General features: G+C 51.6%; 1 protein-coding gene across 5 annotated transcripts in view; it reads left to right on the top strand.

The window, feature by feature from the left end:
- The first annotated feature begins 389 nt into the window (after positions 1–389).
- Positions 390–22,460, top strand: part of EVC2 (EvC ciliary complex subunit 2) — a 131,927-nt gene continuing 109,856 nt past the window's right edge. For 3 of the 5 annotated variants that reach the window (XM_086705476.1, XM_086705478.1, XM_086705474.1), the window contains exons 1-5: positions 391–713; positions 6,800–6,854; positions 10,118–10,284; positions 14,467–14,535; positions 16,624–16,810. In XM_086705476.1, coding sequence (XP_086561602.1) covers positions 513–713; positions 6,800–6,854; positions 10,118–10,284; positions 14,467–14,535; positions 16,624–16,810 — 679 coding nt within the window. In that variant the 5' untranslated portion in view covers positions 391–512. Of the gene's footprint in view, positions 714–6,799; positions 6,855–10,117; positions 10,285–14,466; positions 14,536–16,623; positions 16,811–22,460 lie in introns of all 5 variants that reach the window. The other 2 variants (XM_086705475.1, XM_086705477.1) reach the window with 2 other exon arrangements.

Genomic DNA, 22,460 nt, shown 5'->3' with positions numbered 1-22,460 from the left:
CCCTTTATCTTGTCCTGTCCCCTCAGGGCTCTCCAGGACACACGGATATATGCCTCTCTAGACGCTTCTCCGTTCTCTGATAAGGGGCTGGTGGGTCTGGAGCAGGCTTTGGGGGCAGCCCAGTGTGTGCATGTGTCACGGAAGGCTCCCGGGAGGAGATGGGTCTGAGCTGAGAACCCGGGAGGCAGCAGTGGAGGGGCACTTGGAGCCTCTGAAATCTTTGGGAGCAGACGAGTGACCCGATCGTATCTGATTTGGGTAGAGAGGAGCTCCCAGGCGTGGCGCGAGCAAACCCAAGTGTGGCCCCAGACTGGCTCCCGCCCTCCGCCCCACGCCCGTCCCCCACCCAGCCTCCTCCCAGCCCGCCCAGTCCCAGATGCCCGAGCGAGTTCCAGAAAACTTTCCGCGGCGGCTCGTACTGAGCATGCTCGGCGGCGGGGCGGGCCTGGGGTCCGGAAGCTCCGGCGACTCAGCCGCGCCCGCCACCTTGGGGTCGCGGGTCCGGAGGGGCGATGGGCGCGGCGGGGGCCGCGGGGAGCGCCACGTGGGTGCTGGCCGGGGGCCTCCTGGCCGCCGCCCTGGCGCTGCCCGCTGGGCCCGGGGGCCGAGGCCTGCTCCCCGCGGGCCCGGGTCCCCTCGGGCGCCCCCTCGGACGGCAGCGTCCCCCGGGTCTCCCCGCAGCTCCCGGGGCGGGGCCCGAGCGGACTGCGCAGGTAAGGAGGGCGCTTCCCCCGTCTCCGGTCGGACTCAGGCCGGGCCGGGCTTCGTCTACACCGGCGGCGGGGAGGCCCCTTCGAGTTGGGGAGACTACCGAAGGGAGGGCAAGCTCCGAGTAGGACGCTTCGGGTGTTTCTAGTGTATCGCGCCCAGACCCGCGAAGTCCCAGGAAAGGAGCAGCGCGCGCGGTGTCTGCGGGCTTGGGCTTTGCCGGCCGCCTGGGTCGAATGTCGCCCCGAAGCCTAAAAGCCCTGTGACCTGGGCAAAGTCGCTTCACTTCCTGTGCCTCCCGATTCCTGGTCTGTAAGCCTTTGCAGCGTCCGCCCCGCGGGTGGGTGCCGAGGTAGGCGAGTTCGCGTGGGTGCAGCGTCCGCAGAGGGGAGCACGCCTGGAGTGCAGCGGCTGTTAGAAGCCCAGTTGGGATTCCTGGCTGGAGTTTCATTGACCGTCTTGGTTGCTGAATTTACCCACTTCCCACCTTCCCCTCCCACTGTGGCCACCAACCTGGGAAGGCACAGAGCCCTGGCTGTCTCCCTAGATTCCCCTTTCCCCTGCCTCCAAAAGTGGCCATCAGTTCTGCGTCCTGCCCCCCCCCCCCCCCCCTTACCAAATCCGCTGGACTTTCTGCACCCTGCTCCAGCCCTTAGCTTCCGTCCCCACTACTTAGCCTCCGGCCTTTGGTGACTGTTTCTTCTGAGTCTCCCCCACCCCCTAATTTGTGCTCTCTCCCACTCATTTCCCCCAGATGGCTGGCGTCCAGGGTGGGGGATCTGTCTGTGGTGTGCGATATACTTATGACCACTTCCCTCCCCAGCCCACACCCCCCTCCCACCAATCCCTGGCAGAGTTAGGCTTCTGTTCCCAGAACTGCCCTTTTCAGTGGCCTCTCCCCTCAGGCCTTGGGGTCCTCCCCATCCTTCCCCAGGGTCTGGCTTCCCCGGTCCTGTTGGGTTCAATGCCTGCAGGCCCCAAGGTGCTTGCTACACGTGCTACAGATTTTTAGGGCCCTTCAAGGAGATTCTGTTCATTTTCTATTATTAGATATTCACTAGAGAAGACGAAGTAATAACACTGTTGATTTACTGAGCTTTTAAAAAGTCCCCATGGCAACATTTCACAGGGTCCTTTCATGTACTCCTGTCCCGTGAGGTGGGATGTGTCTGACCCATTTTGCAGAGGACAAAATCCGGCCGGGGAGTCACCCATCCCCCCAGGCCCGTGCCGTGCTCTCACCCTGGTCCCCGTGTTCCGAGCCCCCTCACCTGGCCTGCTCCCCACTTGCTCTGAGAAACCAATGCCGGAACATTCTTTTGGACACTTGTTGCTAGGCTCCACAAGAAAGTGCTTTGAAAACCTGAAGATAAATGCTTAGTGTTATCTTATTATCTGTCCCTTCCTGCAAAGGATAAACTGAGAGGCAGTTACAACCATTTCCCAGATGGCCTAAGTAATGCTCTGTCCAGCACGGGAGCCACTGGCCACGTGTGGTTACTTAAACGTAAACATTTCAAGTGCTTAATGGCCATGTGTGCTAGAGGCACGGACTATAGAACATTCTCACCATGGCGGAAAGTTCTGTCGAAAGTTTGTTGGAAGGAGAGAAGGCCTTGAAGGGTTGAGTGGACAAGACGCTTCTGAGTTAGCCGTTCACTTCTGGTGTTTACGGACAAGTTTCTAGGTGCCAGGCCCTGTTTGGGATATAAGAGAACAAGCAGTCTCTCCTCTGGGGAAGTCTGCATTCCTGGGGCAGGACAAGGCCTCAGCAGTGGTGCCAGGCGGTGGTTTAGGCTGCAGAGAGAAATACAGTGGGCGGAGTGGGCTGGGAAAGACAGCAGTGAGTGCTGTCTAGTCGAGTGGTCAGGGTGGGCGCTTTGAGGAGGTGGCAGGTGAGCAGAGCCCTGGGTGGAATGAGGGAGGGCAAGGCCATGTCCAGGAGAAGAGCCTTCTGGAGTGCCACGCCAGAGGCCAGAGGTGGGGTGTGCCTGGTGTGGCCCAGGACCAACAAGGAGGCAGGGGGGTCGACAGAACACGGGGGGGGGGGGGGGGGAGGTACGGAGGTGACGAGGCCAGAAGAGTGAAGAGTGGCAGATCAGGAAAGGTCCCGTGGCTTATGCTCAGCATCCTGGCTGTGATTCTAAGCAAGGTGGAAGGCAGGTGAGTGTTGAGCTGGAAAGTGACATGCTGTGGCTCATCTTTCTAAAGAACTCCCGCCTCCCCCCGTCCTGGGGGCAGGGGAGAGGATAGAGGACCGAGAGCGGAAGTGAGAGCAAGAATGGAGGTGACTGGGAGACCAGGCCAAGGTGGAGGGATGCTGGACCAGCGTGGTTAGAAACAGGGGTTTCTGATGTATTTCGAAGGTGGAGCCAGTGGCTGTGGATTGAGAGAGAGAGAGAGAGAGAGAGAGAGAGGAGTCAATGATGAGGCCAAGGATTTCGGCCTGAGCACGTGGAAGAATAGAGATACCATTGGCTACATTAGGAATTCGGTTCTGGTCTTGCAGAGTTCAGTTTGCCTCTGAGGTGGGCATACAGTGGAGTGTTAGATGGGCAAGTCTGGACTTGGGGGAGGGATCCGAGCTGGTGACGCCGGGCAGTGGTCAGCTGAGAAATGGCTGAGTTCACCTTGGGGGGAAGCGTGGATTGGGAAGAGGGAGGCCTTAAGGCAGCGCCCTGGAGCGAGGCCGGTGGCTAGGCAGGAAGAAGGAGGGATCCAGCAAAGGAGATGAGAAGGTGTGGCTGGTGTGACAGGAAGGCAACCAAGACTGTGACCCAGAAGTCAGGGGAGGAGAGCACTAAAAGGAGAGAGGGGCTCGGTGTAGGCAGAACATTGCCCCCCAAAGACCTCCACATCAATCCCGGAACCAGTGAATGTGTTAGGTTACCTTGCAAAGGGGAGTTTGCGTTGGTGATGGTTACTAATCAGCTGACCTCAAAAGAGAGAGAGGTTGTCGGATTATCTGGCTGGTGCTGATGTAATCACAAGGGTCCTAAAACATGGAAGAGGGGACGGAAGAGAGAGCGGGAGGGAGATGTGGCGTTGGAAGGAGGTCATGGTGATGCGGTGTGAGGAGACCCTGCTGCGGCTGGCCTTGAAGATGCGGGAGGGGGCCCTGAGCTAAGGCGCGTGCGTGGCCTCCAGAAGCCAGAGAAGGCCAAGAGATGGACTTTCCCTTCGAGCCTCCAGAAAAAATATGTAGCCCTGCTCATGCTTTGATTTTAGCCCATCGAGGCTCATGTCACACTTCCGGCCTCAAGAAGCGTAAAGTAATAAATGTGTGTCGCTTTGAGCTCTTAAGTTCATGGTGGTTGTTACAGCAAGGATGGGATGCCAGTACGTTCCCATATCGGATGCCGCTGGTGGGTCGTGTGCAGTGAGGACGGACAACTAGCCATTAAACAGAGCCTTGTAGAGGTCATGGTGACCTTGTCAGGGGCTGCCATTTTGGAGGGAGGGATGACCAGGGAGGGGAAGGCTGGGCATTGAAAGGGGCTATCGGCTGCCTTCTGAGCACCGTCTCCGTGAGAGCAGGCTGCTTCGTGGGGCCAAGGAGCCCCTGGAGAGCCACCCTCCAGGCGGTGATACCCAGAAGCCAGGGAGATCCCTGGATACTTGGCCAGGGGCTCCTGGCACCTGGCCCTACCAAGGGCTTTCATGGGTTGTTTGCCCCCTTGGAATCTGCCCCTTCGAGGGGAAATGTTTGTTGGTAAAGAGACCATCATCCCTTGGTGAGGTCAGGGGCCAGGTCTGGTGTGCTCGCCTGGGGGTGCCTAGTGCACAGCCTGTCGTGCAGCAAATCCTGTCGAGAGAATGGGTGGAAAGTTCCAGGGGGCAGGGGTTGTACAGACATGCAGATGCGTGGGTGTTGGGTGCACTGTGGAGCCCCTGTCTACTCTAGAGACCTCGTGGATGTGTATTTTGTAAGTTAATAGCCTTTCTGTTTTAGAACAGTTTCAGATTTTAGAAAAATGGAGCGCATAGTACAGAAAGTTCGTATATATCTGCCCTGACCACACACCCGGTTCTCCTTGCTAACGTCTCACTTTAGTATAGCACGTTTGTTGTCGCTAATGGACTAATACTGTTATTGTTATATTGTTATTAAAGTCCATAGTTTATTCAGACTCTCTGAGCTTTTTTGTTTTCTTCTTTTTTTTTTTTAATTTTTTTTAACGTTTATTTATTTTTGAGACAGAGAGAGACAGAGCATGAATGGGGGAGGGTCAGAGAGAGGGAGACACAGAATCTGAAACAGGCTCCAGGCTCTGAGCTGTCCTGACGCGGGACTCAAACCCACGGACCGCGAGATCATGACCTGAGCCGACGTCGGCCGCTTAACCGACTGAGCCACCCAGGCGCCCCTGTTTTCTTCTTCTTAACCTAATGCCCTTTTTCTGTTCCAGGATTACATCCAGGACACCATAGTATAACATTCAGTCATCTTGTCTCCTTAGGCTCCCCTCGGTCGTGCCGGTGTCTCAGACTTCCTTTGTTTTTGATGAACTTGGCAGTTTTGAGGGTCCTGTCCGTTGTTTCGTAGGGTGCCACCTCCCAGGATTTGTCTGGGTGCATACCGTCAACATGCCCTACCGCTGTTGGTGTTGACCTTGGCCTCCTGGCTGGAGTAGCATTGGCCATCATTCTCACTTTTTGTGTTTCTCATCTTCCTCCTCCTGTATCGTACTTGTTGGGAGGAGGTCCCTGTGCGCCGCCTGGATCTGTGTTGTTATCGTGAGGTTGTTTCCCCTGCCGGGTGGCGGTAAAAACTCACTCCGTCCACACTGCTGTATCACAACAGTGTCTGACAGGCGGAAGGACTCTTGGGGGAAGGGGTACCTCCTTCTGCCTGGTGGAAGGCACTTTATGAACTGGCGGCTGTATTGGCCACGTACTCCTGTCCGAGGAGACTTTGGGGACGGCGTTCACGTCGGGTGTGAGGGACCCGGCAGACCCCCAAAAGAGCAGGCGTGCGGGGCAGCTCCTGTACGGTGGCTCCCATCACTCGGTCACTGTTACTGCTGTTACAGTGACACATGGACATGTGCTTCTGCTTGTAGGAGATAAACCACTCAGTCGGCGTGGAGAGAAGGGGGCCTCCCTCTCCGGCCCGCAGGGACACCACCCCTTTCCCCAAGGCCACCAAGGCTGACGCTTCAGTACCTCCTTCTAGACTTTGCCACATGATATGTGGTCCCGATACTTTACGTAGCATATGGTTAAAAGTATAATTATTCATGAAATATGCAATTAGTGTTAAGTGGGTTATTGAATATCCGCATTCAATATCTACCTATGTATCCTGTTCTGCGAGTCTGGGGATTTTACTGGAAAATTAGAACGGCGCTCACTTCACTAGCTTGTGCCCAAGACTGTTTGTGTAACTCATCTGAGTGCACAGCAGGGGACCCAGCCCATTTCAAGGGCTCAACCGGGCCAGCTTTATTATTATTATTAATTTTACAGTAGAAAGGTCTGGGCCTTTCCAGGGCCCACTGTTTTACAGAGGTGGAGTGGGAGAGTTAGCTGGGCCCTGTTTGGGCAGGTTTCATCACTGAGCAAGGTGAAGCAGGCTGGGAGGAGCCCTTGAGATCTTCACTTCTTAGATGAGGGTCTGAGGCTCAGAGAGGCTTGAGAGACTTGGCTAAGGACACACAGCACGTAGACTGTTCTGGCTAGAACCCACTTCTCTGGACTCCCTGTCGAGTGTTTTACGAGCCACTCCATAGGAACTTGCAAGACTGTGGGAAGGCAGAGGCTGGAGTCCCAGCCAGTGTCACAGGGTGGGCGAAAGGCAGAGCTGGGATTCGAACTCAGGTCTATCCGAGTACATTGAAATTTTGACCACACGGTGCTGCCTTCCCAGACAGCCTCCCCAAATGCAGTCAGGACTGAGCTGATGGTCTCTGTGGGAAAGAGAAGGTAATCCCGTAGTCCTGGTGGGGGTGGTTGCTCTAGAAAAATTTATTTCAGGTTTCCGGGTAAAAGTGCAGCTCCTTTCTGTGTGAGCCATTTACGAAAATGACGTTCAATCACTTCTTACAAGTAGGGTCTTCGGTTTGTGACTTTGGCCTTTGAAATTTTCTAGGACTTGCCCCATTTGATTTGGCCCAATGTAGAAAGCTCTCGCCTTAAGACCGAAGGTAAGTTTGTCTTTTGTTTGATTGTTTTCGTTGCTTTGGCCCTGAAAGAGAATTAGACTTAAAAGTCACAGCCCTCTTGCCTCCACCTGCCTCAACATTCCACTGACCTGCCCACCTTGGGCAAATACATCATGTTATCCGCTGACCTGCCATGTTATCCGCTGACCTGATAGGGCAAGGGCAGTGCATCGCCCCTCCAGCAGCTGGCCGAGCCCTAGTGCACGGAACAGGGTTCAGGGTCAGGTGGCCTGTCCTGAGTCTCCCTCAAAGGAGTCTGATTGAATACAGAATGTGCATATTAGCCAGGTGTGTGAGTTTCCCGCGGCTGCTCTAACAAATCACCCCAAACTTCGTGGCTTAAAAACAACACAGATTTACTCTCTTGGAGTTCTGGAGGGCTACAGTCCAAAATCCGTTTAGCTGGCTGAAGTCAAGGTGTCGGCAAGGCCGTGCTCCCTCAGAGGCTCCGGGGAGAACGTTTGCTGCTTTTCCAGCCTCTCTGGCTATGCTCCAATGCAGTCCGTGGGTCCTGGCCCCTTCCTCTATCTCAGCACCAGCAGGCCGGCGTCTTGCCTCAGTGGTCCTGTGGCCTTCTCCTCTTCTACCTGTCAGCTCTCTCTGCCTCCCTGTTATAAGGACACCTGCGATTACATTTACCACCCACCCGGATAGTCCAGGTGATTTCCTCATCTTCAGGACCTTGATTTAATCACATCTGGGAAGTTCCTGTTGCATACAGGATGACATATTTACTGGTCCCCTAGATTAGCTCCCGGGCATCTTCAGGGGTCATTCATTAGTCAGCCCACCACATCAAGAGACAGAAATTGAGCTGAAACTCACCTACACGAAACAGAACTCGCTGGCCTTGTAACTGAACCGTGCAAGCCTGGGTGTGGCCAGATCCAGGGGCTCCGCGTGCCCGGGCCACGTCTTTCTTTTTCATCTCAGCCCCGCTTTCCCCTAGGAGCCTTTGGGGAGCTGTAACAGCCAGCCCTTACGCAGTGGAAGACTTCTCAATAGCTTGGCAAGAGCTCTAGGGGCGACCGATGGGCTCAGCCTGAGTCCTGTGTCTGTCCCCGACCCCATCACTGGGGCTGTGGGTGGACTCTTCTGGGCTCTGTGCCTCATTCTGCCTCCTGGGGTCTTGGATAGACTGGGGGCCAGGCTGGCCCCGCTTGTCCGCACAGACTGAACAAGATGCTTCCTGAGAAGAGGAGGGGCCTCGCTGACAAAACCGTCTTTCCAGCAGAGTCTGCTCGGCACAGATTAGAAATACACCTTCCTCAGGGATCCTCCTTTATACCAGGGCTGCCCAGATCTCAGTCACTTGGGGAGTTAAAAGGTATTTCCCAGGTCTTTGGTTACTCTCTGCCGACTTTACATTTTCCAAAATACAGTTTTCGTTTGAGTAAAATAGGTTGAGATGATCTCACTGCAATGGTAGAGAACCTTTTATTCATTGATGAGGCAGATCTGTGGGCGAGAGGGAGCAGAGTATACCACTCTGTGACTGCATTAAGAGCAGGGGACGGAGCAGTAAGATCCCTGGGAGGGGCTTCAGGGGGGGCTTCCTGGAGGAGGTGCTCTGGTGCTCCCCAGCAGCGTCCTGAGAAGTGACAGTTTAGCAGGACAAGGGGATGGAAGGAGGAGCTTCCAGGCGTGTGGCAGCCAGAGGCAGGAGAGTGAGGGGACAGCCCAAGAACTGCATAGACAGTGCAGATGTCCCTTGTGCTGGTGGCCAGAAGGGGGAGGCCACTGAGCGATGATGTGCTGGGTGGTGATAGTCACGGTGTGGCCCGGATTCCTTCTCTACTGTCTGTCAACACCAGAAGCGCCTTGTTCAAGTTTTCATCAGAGCCTGTGTTTGGGCCTTCTGAGGGCCAGGGGCGTGAACAGGTGCACCGGAGGTAAAGCCGAGTGTGGCCTCAGATTTTATGTCCGGCAAGTTTGCCGAGAAAGCATGTGTCCCTTAGCCTGAGGGACTGGGTGCGGGTCCAGAGACGTGCATCCAGTCCCGCTGGCACCTGTGTGATTTATTCAGACCTTCCTGAGTCAGCAGCCGGCCTGGGAAGGCGCCCAGTCCCTTCCATGGCGAGGCCCCAATGCTCGCCATCATCCCCTTTCCAACTTCGTGACCTGACTCAACCCCAGACACTGTCCGGGAAAAAAAGTTAACCAGTTTTATCCAGGATCCAGTTCCACACCTTTGTTGTTGTTGTTGTTCAAGTGCTTACTTATTCCAACATGTATTTTGAGATTATAAAAGTTGGAAAAGCACTTGTAAAGATCTTGCTGTCCATACACTGGAAGGAAGACCGAAAAGGAAATTCATTCTCAATCAGAATCCAGTCTGTGTCTGGATAGAAGGTAAATGCTGAAAACGCACGATTCTGCAGACATGTGAATTTCTGGCTTCGAGCCCTGGTTACTCCTGAGCGTGTTCACGTCTAGCCTGTCATCTCGTTTGCTCTGTAGGGAGCCCCATCTCAGGGATATTTTAGCCACATCCCCAGGGGAGGGAGACTGAGGCTCAGAGTGTTCCGGGGCCCCATAGCCGATCAGCACCCCCTCCTGACAGCCCAGCCAGTGTGTTTTAAGTGATGTTTCTGTTACTCATGGCGCCTGTGAGTTGTCAACATACTGACATAGGGCGAGTTCTGGAGGGACCCGGTCCATGTTGGGTGACTCAGCAGGCACTGTGTCTGGTGGTGGCCAGTCCTCCCCAGAGTCACCATCAGTGGTGCTCACCAGGGGCCCATTCTGCAGGAGACAGGTCATCAGGAGGACCCAGTGAGGTGAGACTTACTCTTCTGTCCACTGTGGAGTTAGGGAAACCGAGGCACAAGGCAGGTTAGATAACTTGCCCAAGGACACAGCTGATGAGTGACGGAGTCAGGATTCGAACTCAGGGCTGTCTGATGCCGTGTGTGTAGGAATCACCCAGGGCCCCCTACTTTGCCTGGTGGTCTGATTCGGTAGGTCTGGGAGGAGGCCCGGGAATGTACCTTGTATCACACACCCACCATGAGCAGCACGCACTTGGAGAAACACTCTCTTTAGGCTCGATAGCCCCTCAATGAGCCTGTCTCGTATTCCCGGCAGAGAGAGGATAAGTCATTCATTCGTTCATTCATCCACTTACTCGTTTTCAGCAAACCCCTCTCAGGCGCCTTCCGCATACATGTGGTCTGCCTCCCAAGTCTGTCCCTGCGTCTTATCGCCTTCCCGCCCATCCCTGCAGACGCATCACTGTTTTGCAGGGGGAGCACCGTTTGGAAGGAAATTCAGCAGGAAAAGTGAGGTCTTTAACCCACTCCTGGCTTCCGCAGCCTCCAGTGAGCCCTGGACTCCAACCACGCTTGCTTTTAACCCCTCGGGGCCCAAGAAGACTTTGTCTAAAAGAGAGGCTCCTATAACTCAGCGCCTGGTAAGTAACGCGTTTGGCACGTCAACAGAAATATCAGAAGTTGGCAAGAAACCAGTTTGGGGCCAGCGGTGTAGGAAATGCCACGGGCTTTGGTTCTTCAGAAAAGTCTGGTCCTTCTCTTTCACTAAATAGAGTTATCAGTCCAAAGAGCGTTTCTCTTCTGTACCACGCCTAGTGTTTGAGATGAATCGGAGGTTTGAATCTGAGCCGTGGGCTGCTGGTTCTGAAGCGGGGCTCTGGTTCTGCTTCAGCTGGACCGATTGGCTGCCAGCTGTCAGAAACAGTGCTGGGGACAGTAACGGTGAGTGTGTAACAAGTATTGACTGCACCAGGCCCTGGGCTTAGCATCGTCTGTGCATCATCTCACTGGAGCCTCATTACGAGTTCTGTACACAGGTGCTATGTTTAGGGAGCAGGATGAGAGAGATGATGAAACGTGTTCAGCGTCCTGCAGGTGAAGTGGCCGAACCCGAGTCGGAGTCCCCGCCCCTGCTGTTGTTTTTTGTTTGTTTGTTTGTTTGTTTTTTGTTTTTTCTTTCAAATGTTTATTCCATTTTTTTAAATGTTTATTTTTGAGAGAGAGAGAGAGAGAGAGACAGAGTGCGAGCGGGGGAGGGGCTGGAGAGAGGGAGACACAGAATCCCAAGCAGGCTCCAGGCTCTGAGCTGTCAGCACAGAGCCCGACGTGGGGCTTGAACTCACGAGCCGCGAGATCATGACCTTAGCGGAAGTTGGACGCCTAACCAGTTGAGCCACCCAGGCGCCCCTGCTGTTGTTTTCCATTCTGTTTTGTTTGTTGGCTCCACATAGGACTGCCTTTTTTTTTTAAGTGTACTTATTTTGAGAGGTGGGGAGGGGCAGAGAGAGAGAGAGAATCTCAAGCAGGCTCCACATTCAAGTGCGGAGCCCAACACAGGGCTCGATCCCACGGCTGCGAGATCATGACCTGAGCCATAATCAGCAGTTGGACTCTTAAACGACTGGGCCACCCAGGCGCCCCAGGGCCGCCTTTCACTTACAATTTCATGACCCAAGATGGCGTGAGAGCCACTGCGCTCGGGCAACAGGCTGTCACGGCCATGAGCCACTTCTTGGCCCCCCTGCTAAGTGTTTGAATTAGTTTCTTAGAACTGCCAAACTTGGTGGCTTAAAACAGTGAGATTTATTCTGTCACTCTCTTCTAGAGGCTAGAAGTCCAACATCAAGGAGTGGGCAAGAGCCACGCCCCCTCCAAAGGCTGTAGGGGAATCCTTTCTTGCCTCTTCCACCTTCTGGTAGCTTCTTTGGCTGTGGCCACGTCACTTCAATCTCTGCATTGAGATTCTCCGGAAAAACAATAAGAAATTGTGTGTGTGTGTGTGTGTGTGTGTGTGTGTGTGTGTGTGTGTGTGTACTTCCTCCTCCTCGCGGGAGGTTGGTCTTTTTTGTTAACGCCTCAACTGATTGGGCGAGGCCCACCCACACTCTTCAGGGTCATCTGCTTCACTCACAGTCCACGGATTTAAATGCTAATCTCACGTAAAAGAAAAAAACTACCTTCACAGAAACATCTGGATGTGTTTGGCGAAATACCTGGGTGTCACAGCCAAATTGACCCATCAAGTGTTTGATCAACTGTTTCCACCTTCACATGGCCTTCTTCTGTGTCTTTGTCCTTTTCTGTTGCTCATAAGGACACCTGTCATTGGATCTGGGGGCCACCTAAATCCAGTCCACCTAAATTTAGAATGGAAGGATCTCATCTTGAGATCCTTGGTGGCATCTTCAAAGACCCCCTTTTTTTTTTTTTTTTAACATTTATTTATTTTTGAGACAGGGAGAGACAGAGCATGAACAGGGGAGGGTCAGAGAGAGGGAGACACAGAATCTGAAACAGGCTCCAGGCTCTGAGCTGTCAGCATAGAGCCCGATGCGGGGCTCGAACTCACGGACCGCGAGATCATGACCTGAGCCAAAGCCGGCTGCTTAACCGACGGAGCCACCCAGGCACCCACAAAGACCCCTTCTCTAATGAAGGTCACATTCGCTGGTTCCAGGGGTCAGGATGGGGAACTCTCCTTTTTGGGGGGCCACCACGCACCCTCCCACAGTGGTCATCATTGTTCTTTGCAGTCTGTGTCACTAGGAACAGATGACTTGTGGCCTGGCCTAGTCGCATGTCTGTACTCCCACCCCTCCTGCGTGTATATGCTCAAAAGCCGTGTCTGGTAATACCGTTGGAGGATCAGAAGAACAGAAAGCCAGGTGCCTGCTTGAGGGCTCTCAGGCTTGTTAGGATGCTGGCGTGTCAAAGGCACTGGGGGAGGTGGCGGACGGAGAGCCCCCCTGGGGTCAGGGACCTGGTTGGGCCGATGCTGGGATGATGCCATAGGCACACTGTCTACACCTTCTCAGGGACATGACTTCCCTTCTCTGCGTCTTTGTACAAAGAGAGGGTCAGGCTCTGGAGAGGGGGTGTACGTGTAGAAGCATCACAGGATGTGGAGTCACACAGCTGGGGTGGAGGCCAAGCTTCCTGCCCCTGTGACCTGGGGCAAGTGAGTCAACCTTCCTGAGCCTTAGTTTCCTCGTCTGTAAAATGGGGGAAATCGAACCCATGTATGTAAAGCGATGGGCATGTGGCTGGGCTTGGCAACTAATGGCCACTCTTCTGATTATTGGTATCACTGAGGGCTGCCTTAGTTTGCACATAGTGGTCCCCCTGCAGGAAGTAGGTGGGCGGGGCAGAGAGCGGGAGGTGTGGCCCAGGGAAGCTTCCCAGTGAATGAGGTCAGAATCCCGTTCGGTTTAAAGGATGTGCCCATATCTTGGGAGCCAGTCCCCGGGGCCGGGGGGTAGGGATATCCCAAGGGCAGACACGGACAGATACTGGTTGTGATTATGAGGGGCAGCGATGGCTGGCATCTGGTGGGCAGGCCCTGCCTTTCCTCTGGGATTTCCCAGGAAAGCCACAGAGGAGCTGGAGGAGGCCCGAGCTGGGTGGATTCTCTGTGTTGATGGTGGATCAGCTTACAGAGGCTGCCCCAGCACTCCATGATCCGAGCTCCCTTGGCCCCTGCTGTGTATGGCTGGTCGACCCCATCACCCGGTGCACAGGAGGCATGCAGGGCGCGTGAGCAGCCCTCATGAGATTATTCCACGGCTCTGCTCACATTCCCTCTGTCAAAGCATCAGCCGTGCTTTGCCTGTCCCCCTGTGACAACGGGTGTTGTTGACATGCGCCCCCAGACTAGGAGAGAGCTTGGGTGTAACCACACGCACACATTCTTTGTTCCTCACAGCCTTCAAGTTCCAGTCTTTTTAAATTTTTTTTTTCCAACGTTTATTTATTTTTGGGACAGAGAGAGACAGAGCATGAACGGGGGAGGGGCAGAGAGAGAGGGAGACACAGAATCGGAAACAGGCTCCAGGCTCTGAGCCATCAGCCCAGAGCCTGACGCGGGGCTCGAACTCACGGACCGTGAGATCGTGACCTGGCTGAAGTCGGACGCTTAACCGACTGCGCCACCCAGGCGCCCCAAGTTCCAGTCTTTTTAATACTCTCTTTAAAAAATCTTCAAGAGGCACCTGGGTGGCTCAGTCAGTGAAGCGCCCGACTTCGGCTCAAGTCATGATCTCACAGTTCATGAGTTCGAGCCCCGCGTCAGGCTCTGCACTGAGAGAGTAGAGCCTGCTTGGGATTCTTTCCTTTTCGTGCTCTCTGCCCCTCCTCTGCTCTCTCTTTCTTTCTCTCTCAAAATAAATAAATAAACTTAAAAAAAGTTAAAAAAATCTTCAAGGTCATTTAAGGCGGTTATTAGACTGCCAGAAGTAATCCTCTACTCCTCTTTTAAAAGTTCATCTTGGGGGCGCCTGGGTGGCGCAGTCGGTTAAGCGTCCGACTTCAGCCAGGTCACGATCTCGCGGTCCATGAGTTCGAGCCCCGCGTCAGGCTCTGGGCTGATGGCTCAGAGCCTGGAGCCTGTTTCCGATTCTGTGTCTCCCTCTCTCTCTGCCCCTTCCCCGTTCATGCTCTGTCTCTCTCTGTCCCAAAAATAAATAAACGTTGAAAAAAAAAATTTTTTTAAAAGTTCATCTTGTATATTCATGTATTTATTTGTTTATAATTTTTTACGTCTTGTACTTTTTATTAAATGTGTGTAATAATTTTAATTTTCTGATAATTTCCATATTTTATTGTAGTATGGAGACATCTCGAGGGATGTTCAAGGAACTGCTGAGGACGGAGTAATTTTTCAGAAATGCGCAGTGGTAGGTATTCACAGGTGGCTTGTATTGAAGAGGAAATGTGGTTTTGACCACATCGCATCTTGGTAGAGTTATGTATTCAAGGACTGGCCAATCATGGGTTATCCACCTGTGTCTGGACACATGAGTGAAGAAATGACATACAAATGATCTTCAGTTTTATATGTAGAACCAGGACCAAGAGTTTTGGTGACAATTAAATTCCTGTTAGTGAAAATGCACTGTGATCATTTTTTTTTTTTTAATTTTTAAAATGTTTTTGTTGTTTATTTTGGAGAGAGAGAGAGAGACAGAGTGTGAGTGGGGGAGGAGCAGAGAAAGAGGGAGACAGAATCTGAAGGAGGCTCCAGGCTCTGAGCCATCAGCACAGAGCCTGAGGCGGGGCTCGAACACATGAGTCACGAGATCGAGACCTGAGCCGAAGTGGGACGCTTAACCGGCTGAGCCACCCAGGCGCCCTGTGCGGTGATCGTTTAGAACGGGAAAGAAAGAATGATGTATTTTCTTTCAGATTTTGACATTGATAGGGTGCTTGACAGTTTAAAATTTTTATTTGGTGTTTTTTACGTCTTTGATCCTTATAAATCCTGTGAGCATTTCACATTATTGTTGTGTTGGGGGTCCCGCGACCACCCTCAGGCTCCATGATTCACTAGAAGGACTCAACAGAACTCAGAAAAGCTGTTAGACTCAGAATGTATTACAGCAAAAGGGTACAGGTTAAAGTCAGCAAAGTAAAAGGCACATGGGACAGAGTTGTTGGGACACCGGGTGGGAGCTTCCCACTGTCCTTCCCTGTGGGGTAGTGTGGCCGGTGTTTCATTTTCCAAAGCACCCATGTGTGACATCACATACAAAGCATCGTCCCCCAGAAGCACGCACCCGAGCCTTGACATCCAAATTTTTATTGCGGGTCCATCACAGAGGGGTGCAGTGGCTGACCTCAGGAACTTGCCTCCAGCCCCTCCGGAGGTCACCTTGACACAGCTTGGCATAAGGCCCCCGCCTCCAGCCATATTGTTAGCATAGACGGCCTGGTGTGGCCCAAGGCCACAGGTACACACAGATACGCTTCTCAGGAAAGTCCAAGGGCTTTACAGGTTAACCAACCAGGAGCTGGTCAAGGGGCGGTCCTTTCTTCCGAGTGTGCAGGGTCTGGGCCATCCAGACCTGCAAGGTTAACCCTTTACTGCACAAGCCCGGTTTTATCTCAGGCCTTCAGCTGTCCTGCCCCCCTTCCTGGATATGATTGGTGCAAACAGTTTCTCCTAAGTCTTTGTGGAGATGTTTCTGCCGTATGCATGCAGTTATGAGTATGTGTGTGTGTGTGTGTGTGCGCGTGCATGCATGCACACCTATGTGTATACATACACTGCTTCCCTCCGTCCTCAGCTCCTACATCGTTTCCAGCTGGGCTGGCTGAAGGCAGGGCAGGGGTGGTGGGGAAAGCTTAGAGAGTGGGAACAGGGCAAGGTTGCAGAGGCCAGGCGGGGAGCCCAGCTGCATGGGCCGCCAGGTAGCTTCCGGCAGCCGAGCCATTCAGACCCATGGCCAAGCAGAACCTGCCTGCATGGGGGAGACTGGCCGGGAGGCTGGAGACGGGCTTGCTCCTTCCTGGAGGCCGGATGGCAGTCAGAGGCTCTGGGCAGGTCCCTGGGGCTGGGCTGAATCTTCAAAATGACCAAGGGAGCAAGAGCCGTTGTTTGCGTTTCTTGGTGATGCCGGTGGCCACAATGTCCCCAGCCTGACGGCGGTTCTGTGCTTCAATATGCTTGTTGCCATTTCTCTGTAGGAGTAATTTCGCTGCATTTCAGGGTCCCAGTTCCCTTTGAAATGGTCACCAAGCAACAGCTTAGCAAAGCATGAGTCAAGACACTCCTGGGGCCTTTGAAATCAGACCTGATATGTTGTCAGGACCCAGTGAGACTGTAGTGCCCTCCCTCTGCCTGGAGACCCGATGTGCACGAAGTTGAGCTGGCGGGGGCGGGGGGGTGTGTTCATACTAGGAGGTTGGACTTTCGGGGGGGGGGTGGTTATCCTAGGAGGTTGGACTTGCCAGTAAATCTGCTCCTGTGTCACCTCCTGTCCTAGGTGTCCGGGCAGAGCGAAATGCAGACGGCTCAGGTGAGACTGCTTGTGGTCAACGCCGGGACCCCCGTGGCCACCAACCTCTCAGATCTGCTCCTGCTTGACAACATAACCGGCCTCTCCATCAGGGGGTCGACTGGAAACAGGACCTCGGCAGGATTCCAGGCTTTCAGAAAGAAGTTTCTGCAAGGTGAGAGCAGAGTGTGTTAGGTCAGGGAGGGAATGTGAACATACTTAGAGACGCTGGTGGATCGTGCGATGCGTGGCAGGTGTGTCCTTAAACACGTGACGTAGGTTCACTCCCAGTGGAGTTCGCTGTCAGGTATTGGCAGAGGAGACCTCCGCCTCCGTGGCTCAATATCCACGAAAAGTGGATATTGGTCATGAAAAATTTCACACATACAGAAAGGCAGAGCTTCTAGTGAACCCCAGTTCATCCACCGCCAGACGACCAGATTTATCAGTGAAAGGCAGGTCTTGTCTCCAGGTACAGGTGGCAGCAGTTTGACATCAGCCCCGGAAGCACGCGCACAAGGTGTCTGTACGTGTTCTAGCGTGTTCTCTGGACTGCCTCTGCCGCCGTCACTGGCTGGCTTTTGGAGAGGTGTTTCCTGAGGCAAGTTGCATGGGTTAATTAACCCGGCTTAACATTTTTTTTCGTGTTTATTTCTTTTTGAGAGCTGGAGAGACAGAGCGTGAGTCGGGGAGGGGCAGAGAGAGAGAGAGAGGGAGACACGGAATCTGAAGCAGGTTCCAGGCTCCGAGCTGTCAGCACGGAGCCCGACGCGGGGCTCGAACTCACGAGCCGTGAGATCATGACCTGAGCCGAAGTCGGACGCCCGACCGACTGAGCCCGCCCAGGCGCCCTGGTTAATTAAGCAGGTTTAAACGAATTCTGGGATTAGTTGTTAGCATGATTTCAGGACTATCAGTCTTCTTAGGAGGGTGAGACTTCTTTTACTCCGAGTACCCACCTCCTCTACAGAGGAAACGACTGCCCCCCGTGACCATTATGCTGTCGTGCCTGTCACATGCGCAGGACTGGCCCCTCCACTTCCATGTCCAGGGTCCACATTGCTCAGCAATCAGCCCACGCTTTCCCTCTGGGCCTGTGTAGGGCCTCAGAATCGTTCTCGACCGCTTACTATTGACTGAAGCTACGAACAGATTTGGCCCATGAGCGGGGCAATGTCTATCCTGGCTGTGGTTTACGTAATGTCATAAGAACTGTTACGATACGTCCCAGCTAAGCGATCCTCAGCGTTTTCTTTCAAAGATGCAAAAATAAATCCTCCCCATTCCTTAAGCTGGTGTTCAGAGGACAGAACGTGGGGCCACAAGCAGAGCACAGACTCGGTCTCAAATGGACCTAGATTTGACTCCTCGCTTGGCCACTTTGGAGATGTGTCTCCTCTGGAAGGGACTGAACTTCTCTGAACTTGGGATGGCCCGTGCGTGTATCAGCGCCTCACAGAGTCCTAGCCGAGACCAAGTGAGACAGCCTTCCCTGGCTCTGCCCTGGCGTCCCTCCCCACACCTCCCGGCTGTGACCCGGCTGGCCTGCCTCTCTCCTCTCGTTCCCCCAGTGCCTTCCATCATCTGTGGTCCTGCCCGACCGCACTTGTCACTTCCCTCGCCTGCCGGCTTCTGCCCTTGCCTCTGGAGACATGTCGACTAAGAAGTTGCTGTGGCTGAGGCCAGAGAGGTTTTTGCCTGCTTTCTCCTCGAGGATTATGATGGCTTCCCGTCTTACATTGAGGTCTTTCATCCGTTTTGAGTTTATTTTTGTGTATGCTGTAAGAAAGCGGTCCAGGTCCATTCTTCTGCATGTCGCTGTCCAGTTTTCCCAGCACCACTTGCTGAAGAGATGCTCTTTCCTACTTTGTCAAAGATTAGTTGGCCATACGTTTGTGGGTCCATTTCTGGGTTTTCTGTTCTGCACCATTGATGTGAGTGTCTGTTTTTGTCCCAGTACCATACTGTCTTGGTGGTTACAGCTTGAATAAAGTCTGGGATTGTGATGCCTCCTGCTTTGGTTTTCTTTTTCAAGATTGCTTTGGCTCTTCGGGGTCTCTTCTGGTTCCATACAAATTTTAGGATTATTTGTTCTAGCTCCGTGAAGAATGCTGGTGTTATTTTGATAGGGACTGCACTGAATATGTAGATTGCTTTGGGTAGTATCGACATTTTAACAATATTTGTTCTTCCTATCCAGGAGCATGGAATCTTTTTCCATTTTTTTGTGTGTCTTCTTCAATTTCTTTCATAAGCTTTCTATAGTTTTCAGCGTATAGATTTTTCACCTCTTCGGTTAGATTTATTCCTAATATTTTATGGTTTTTGGTGCAACTGTCAATGGGATCGATTCCTTGATTTCTCTTTCTGTCGCTTCATTGTTGGTGTGTAGGAATGCAGCCGATTTCTGTGCGGTGATTTTATATCCTGCAACTTTGCTGAATTCATGAATCAATTCTAGCAATTTTTTTGGTGGAATCTTTGGGATTTTCCATATAGAGGATCATGTCATCTGCGAAGAGTGAAAGTTTGACCTCCTCCTGGCCCATTTGGATGCCTTTTATTTCTTTGTGTTGTCTGACTGCAGAGGCTAAGACTTCCAATACTATGTTGAATAACAGTGGTGAGAGTGGACATCCCTGTCTTGTTCCTGACCTTAGGGGGAAAGCTCTCAGTTTTTCCCCATTGAGGATGATATTAGCGTTAGGTCGTTCATATATGGCTTTTATGATCTCGAGGTATACTCCTTCAATCCCTACTTTCTTGAGGGTTTTTATCAAGAAAGCATGCTCTATTTTGTCAAATGCTTTCTATGCATCTATTGAGAGGATCATATGGTTCTTGTCCTTTCTTTTATTGATGTGATGAATCACATTAATTGTTTTGCAGATATTGAACCAGCTCTGCATCCCAGGTATGAGTCCCATTTGGTCATGGTAAATAATTTTTTTAATGTATTGTTGGATCCAGTTGGCTAATATCTTGTTGAGGATTTTTGCATCCATGTTCATCAGGGAAATTGGTCTATAGTTCTCCTTTTTAGTGGGGTCTCTGCCTGGTTTTGGAATCAAGGTAACGCTGGCTTCATAGAAAGAGCTTGGAAGTTTTCCTTCCATTTCTACTTTTTTGGAACAGCTTTGAGACAATAGGTGTTAACTCTTCCCTAAATGTTTGGTAGAATTCCCCTGGAAAGCCATCTGGCCCTGGACTCTTGGTTTTTGGCAGATTTTTGATTATTAATTTGATTTCCTTACTGGTTATGGGTCTGTTCAAATGTTCTATTTCTTCCTGTTTCAGTTTTGGTAGTGTATATGTTTCTAGGAATTTGTCTGTTTCTTCCAGATTGCCCATTTTATTGGCATATAATTGTTCATCATATTCCCTTATTATTGTTTTTATTTCTGCTGTGTTGGTTGTGATCTCTCCTCTTTCATTCTTGTTTTTATTTATTTGGGTCATTTCCTTTTTCTTTTTGATCATACTGACTAGTGGTGTGTCAATTTTGTTAATTTTTTCAAAGAACCAGCTTCTGGTTTCATTGATCTGTTCTACTGGGGTTTTTTTGGTTTTGATAGCATTAATTTCTGCTCTAATCTTTATTATTTCCTGTCTTCTGCTGGTTTTGGGTTTTATTTGCTGTTCTTTTTCCAGCTCCTTAAGGCGTAAGGTTAGGTTGTGTATCTGAGATCTTTCTTCCTTCTTTAGGAAGGCCTGGATTGCTATGTACTTTCCTCTCATGACTGCCTTTGTTGAGTCCCAGAGGTTTTGGGTTGTGGTGTTATCATTTTCATTGACTTCCATATACTTTTTAATTTCCTCTTTAACTTCTTGGTTAGCCCATTTATTCTTTAGTAGGATGTTCTTCAGTCTCCAAGTATTTGTTACCTTTCCAACTTTTTTCTTGTGGTTGATTTCGAGTTTCATAGCGCTGTGGTCTGAAAATATGCATGGTATGATCTCGATCTTTTTGTATTTACTTAGGGCTGATTTGTGGCCCAGTATATGTATATTCTGTATATTCTGCTGCTACAGGATGAAATGTTCTGAATACATCTGTTAAGTCCATCTGGTCCAGTGTGTCATTCAAATTCATTGTATCCTTGTTGAGTTTTTGATTAGATGCTGAATTCTGTGGTTCAGGTTGTGCAGCTTGTTGTGTTAATCCTCCAGTCGGTTTTCTAGGCGTGTAGGATGGTTTAGTGTTGGTCTGGCTCTATTTCATGGACGCGAGACACACAAAAAGCTTCCGTGCTGTTCTGCCACCTTGGCTCCTCTATTTAAGAGTTTCTTATGGTTTGGCTCCCTCCCTCTCTCTTTTTTTTTCCTTCCCCTCCCCTGTGGTCTTCTGTTAAGTTTCTCAGGATCCACATAAGAGTGAAAACATATGGTATCTGTCTTTCTCTGTAGGACTTATTTCACTTAGCATAACACTCTCCGCTTCCATCCACGTTGCTACAAAAGGCCAGATTGCATTCTTTCTCATTGCCACGTAGTATTCCATTGTGTATAGAAACACAATTTCTTTATCCATTCATCAGTTGATGGACATTTAGGCTCTTTCCATAATTTGGCTATTGGAAAAGAGTGTGGAGGTTCCTCAAAAAATTAAAACTCGATCTACCCTATGACCTAGCAATAGCACTGCTTGGAATTTACCCAAGGGATACAGGGGTGCTGATGCAGAGGGGCACTGGTACCCCATCGTTTATAGCAGCACTCTCTAACGGCCATTTAGACACGACCTGCCACCCTAGTCAACGAGGCGCGTCAGGGGTTTTGCAGTGTGATTGAGGGATAGCCCCGAGCTCATCGGCATAAAGGTCTGCCAGCACTGACCCGCCAGTGCCTCCCTTTTGCAAATTCTCAGGGAGAAATGAAAATTTTAGGAGTGAATCCCTTACAAATTGAAACCCAAATATATTCAAGTCCGAAAGGAATTAAAATCTGAGATCAGAATCTTTGCCCTTCTAAGTTTGAAGTCCAAAGTCCAACTTTCTCAAATTAAATTAAAATCCCCCACACCATCCTCCTAATATTTTATTCTACCCGCCCCCACCCACCCGAGGGCTACAACTGTCTAGAAAGAGCTGGGGTCCCTTCAGCAGCAGAAAGGATGCAGATTCTTTGTCTTGGAAGCTGAATGAGCAGAATGCCAGGTTTTTTGCATGCCTCAATTCTGAAAAATTCCAGAGTTAAGGAACACAGGAGTCTTTCATACACATGCAGTGTGGTCTGTCCCCACAATGGAGTAGCACTCGCACTGAGAAGGAAGGAAGGACTGGGGCTCCTGGGGGGGCTCAGTCGGTCAAGCGCCTGACGTCGGCTCAGGTCCTGATCTCGCGGTTTGTGAGTTCGAGCCCCGTGTCGGGCTGTGTGCTGACAGCTCAGAGCCTGGAGCCTGCCTCAGATTCTGTATCTCCCTCTCTCTCTGCTCCTCCCCCACTCACGCTCTGTCTCTCTGTCTCAAAAATAAATAAATAATAAAAAAATGAAGTCAGTACTGACCGATGCTACAGCATAGATGCACCTCAAAAAAATGTCGGTAAAAGAAATCAAACACAAGCAACACCTAGTATATGATTCCATTTCTACCAAGTGTCCAGAAAGGCAACTTAGTCCCCAAAAAGTAGAATAGCGGTTGGCTACACCTTGGGGTGAGACGTAAGTTGTATCTCAAAGATGTTAAAAAAAAAAAAAAGTATCACAATCTCGGCCCCACCACCACCAGCCAAGAAGCCAGGGTCAGCTCTGGCCGGACACAGCCTTGTCCCCAGACCCAGCACTCAGCACTTTCATGCACCGTGGCTAAGGCTGGAGGCACCCGT

This window comes from Puma concolor, chromosome B1 (genome assembly GCF_028749965.1).
Source record: "Puma concolor isolate L17-30 chromosome B1, mPumCon1.1.hap2, whole genome shotgun sequence".
NCBI lineage: Eukaryota > Metazoa > Chordata > Mammalia > Carnivora > Felidae > Puma > Puma concolor.
The sequence above is the reverse complement of the archived record's forward strand: the minus strand, read 5'-3'. Positions and strand labels throughout refer to the sequence as shown.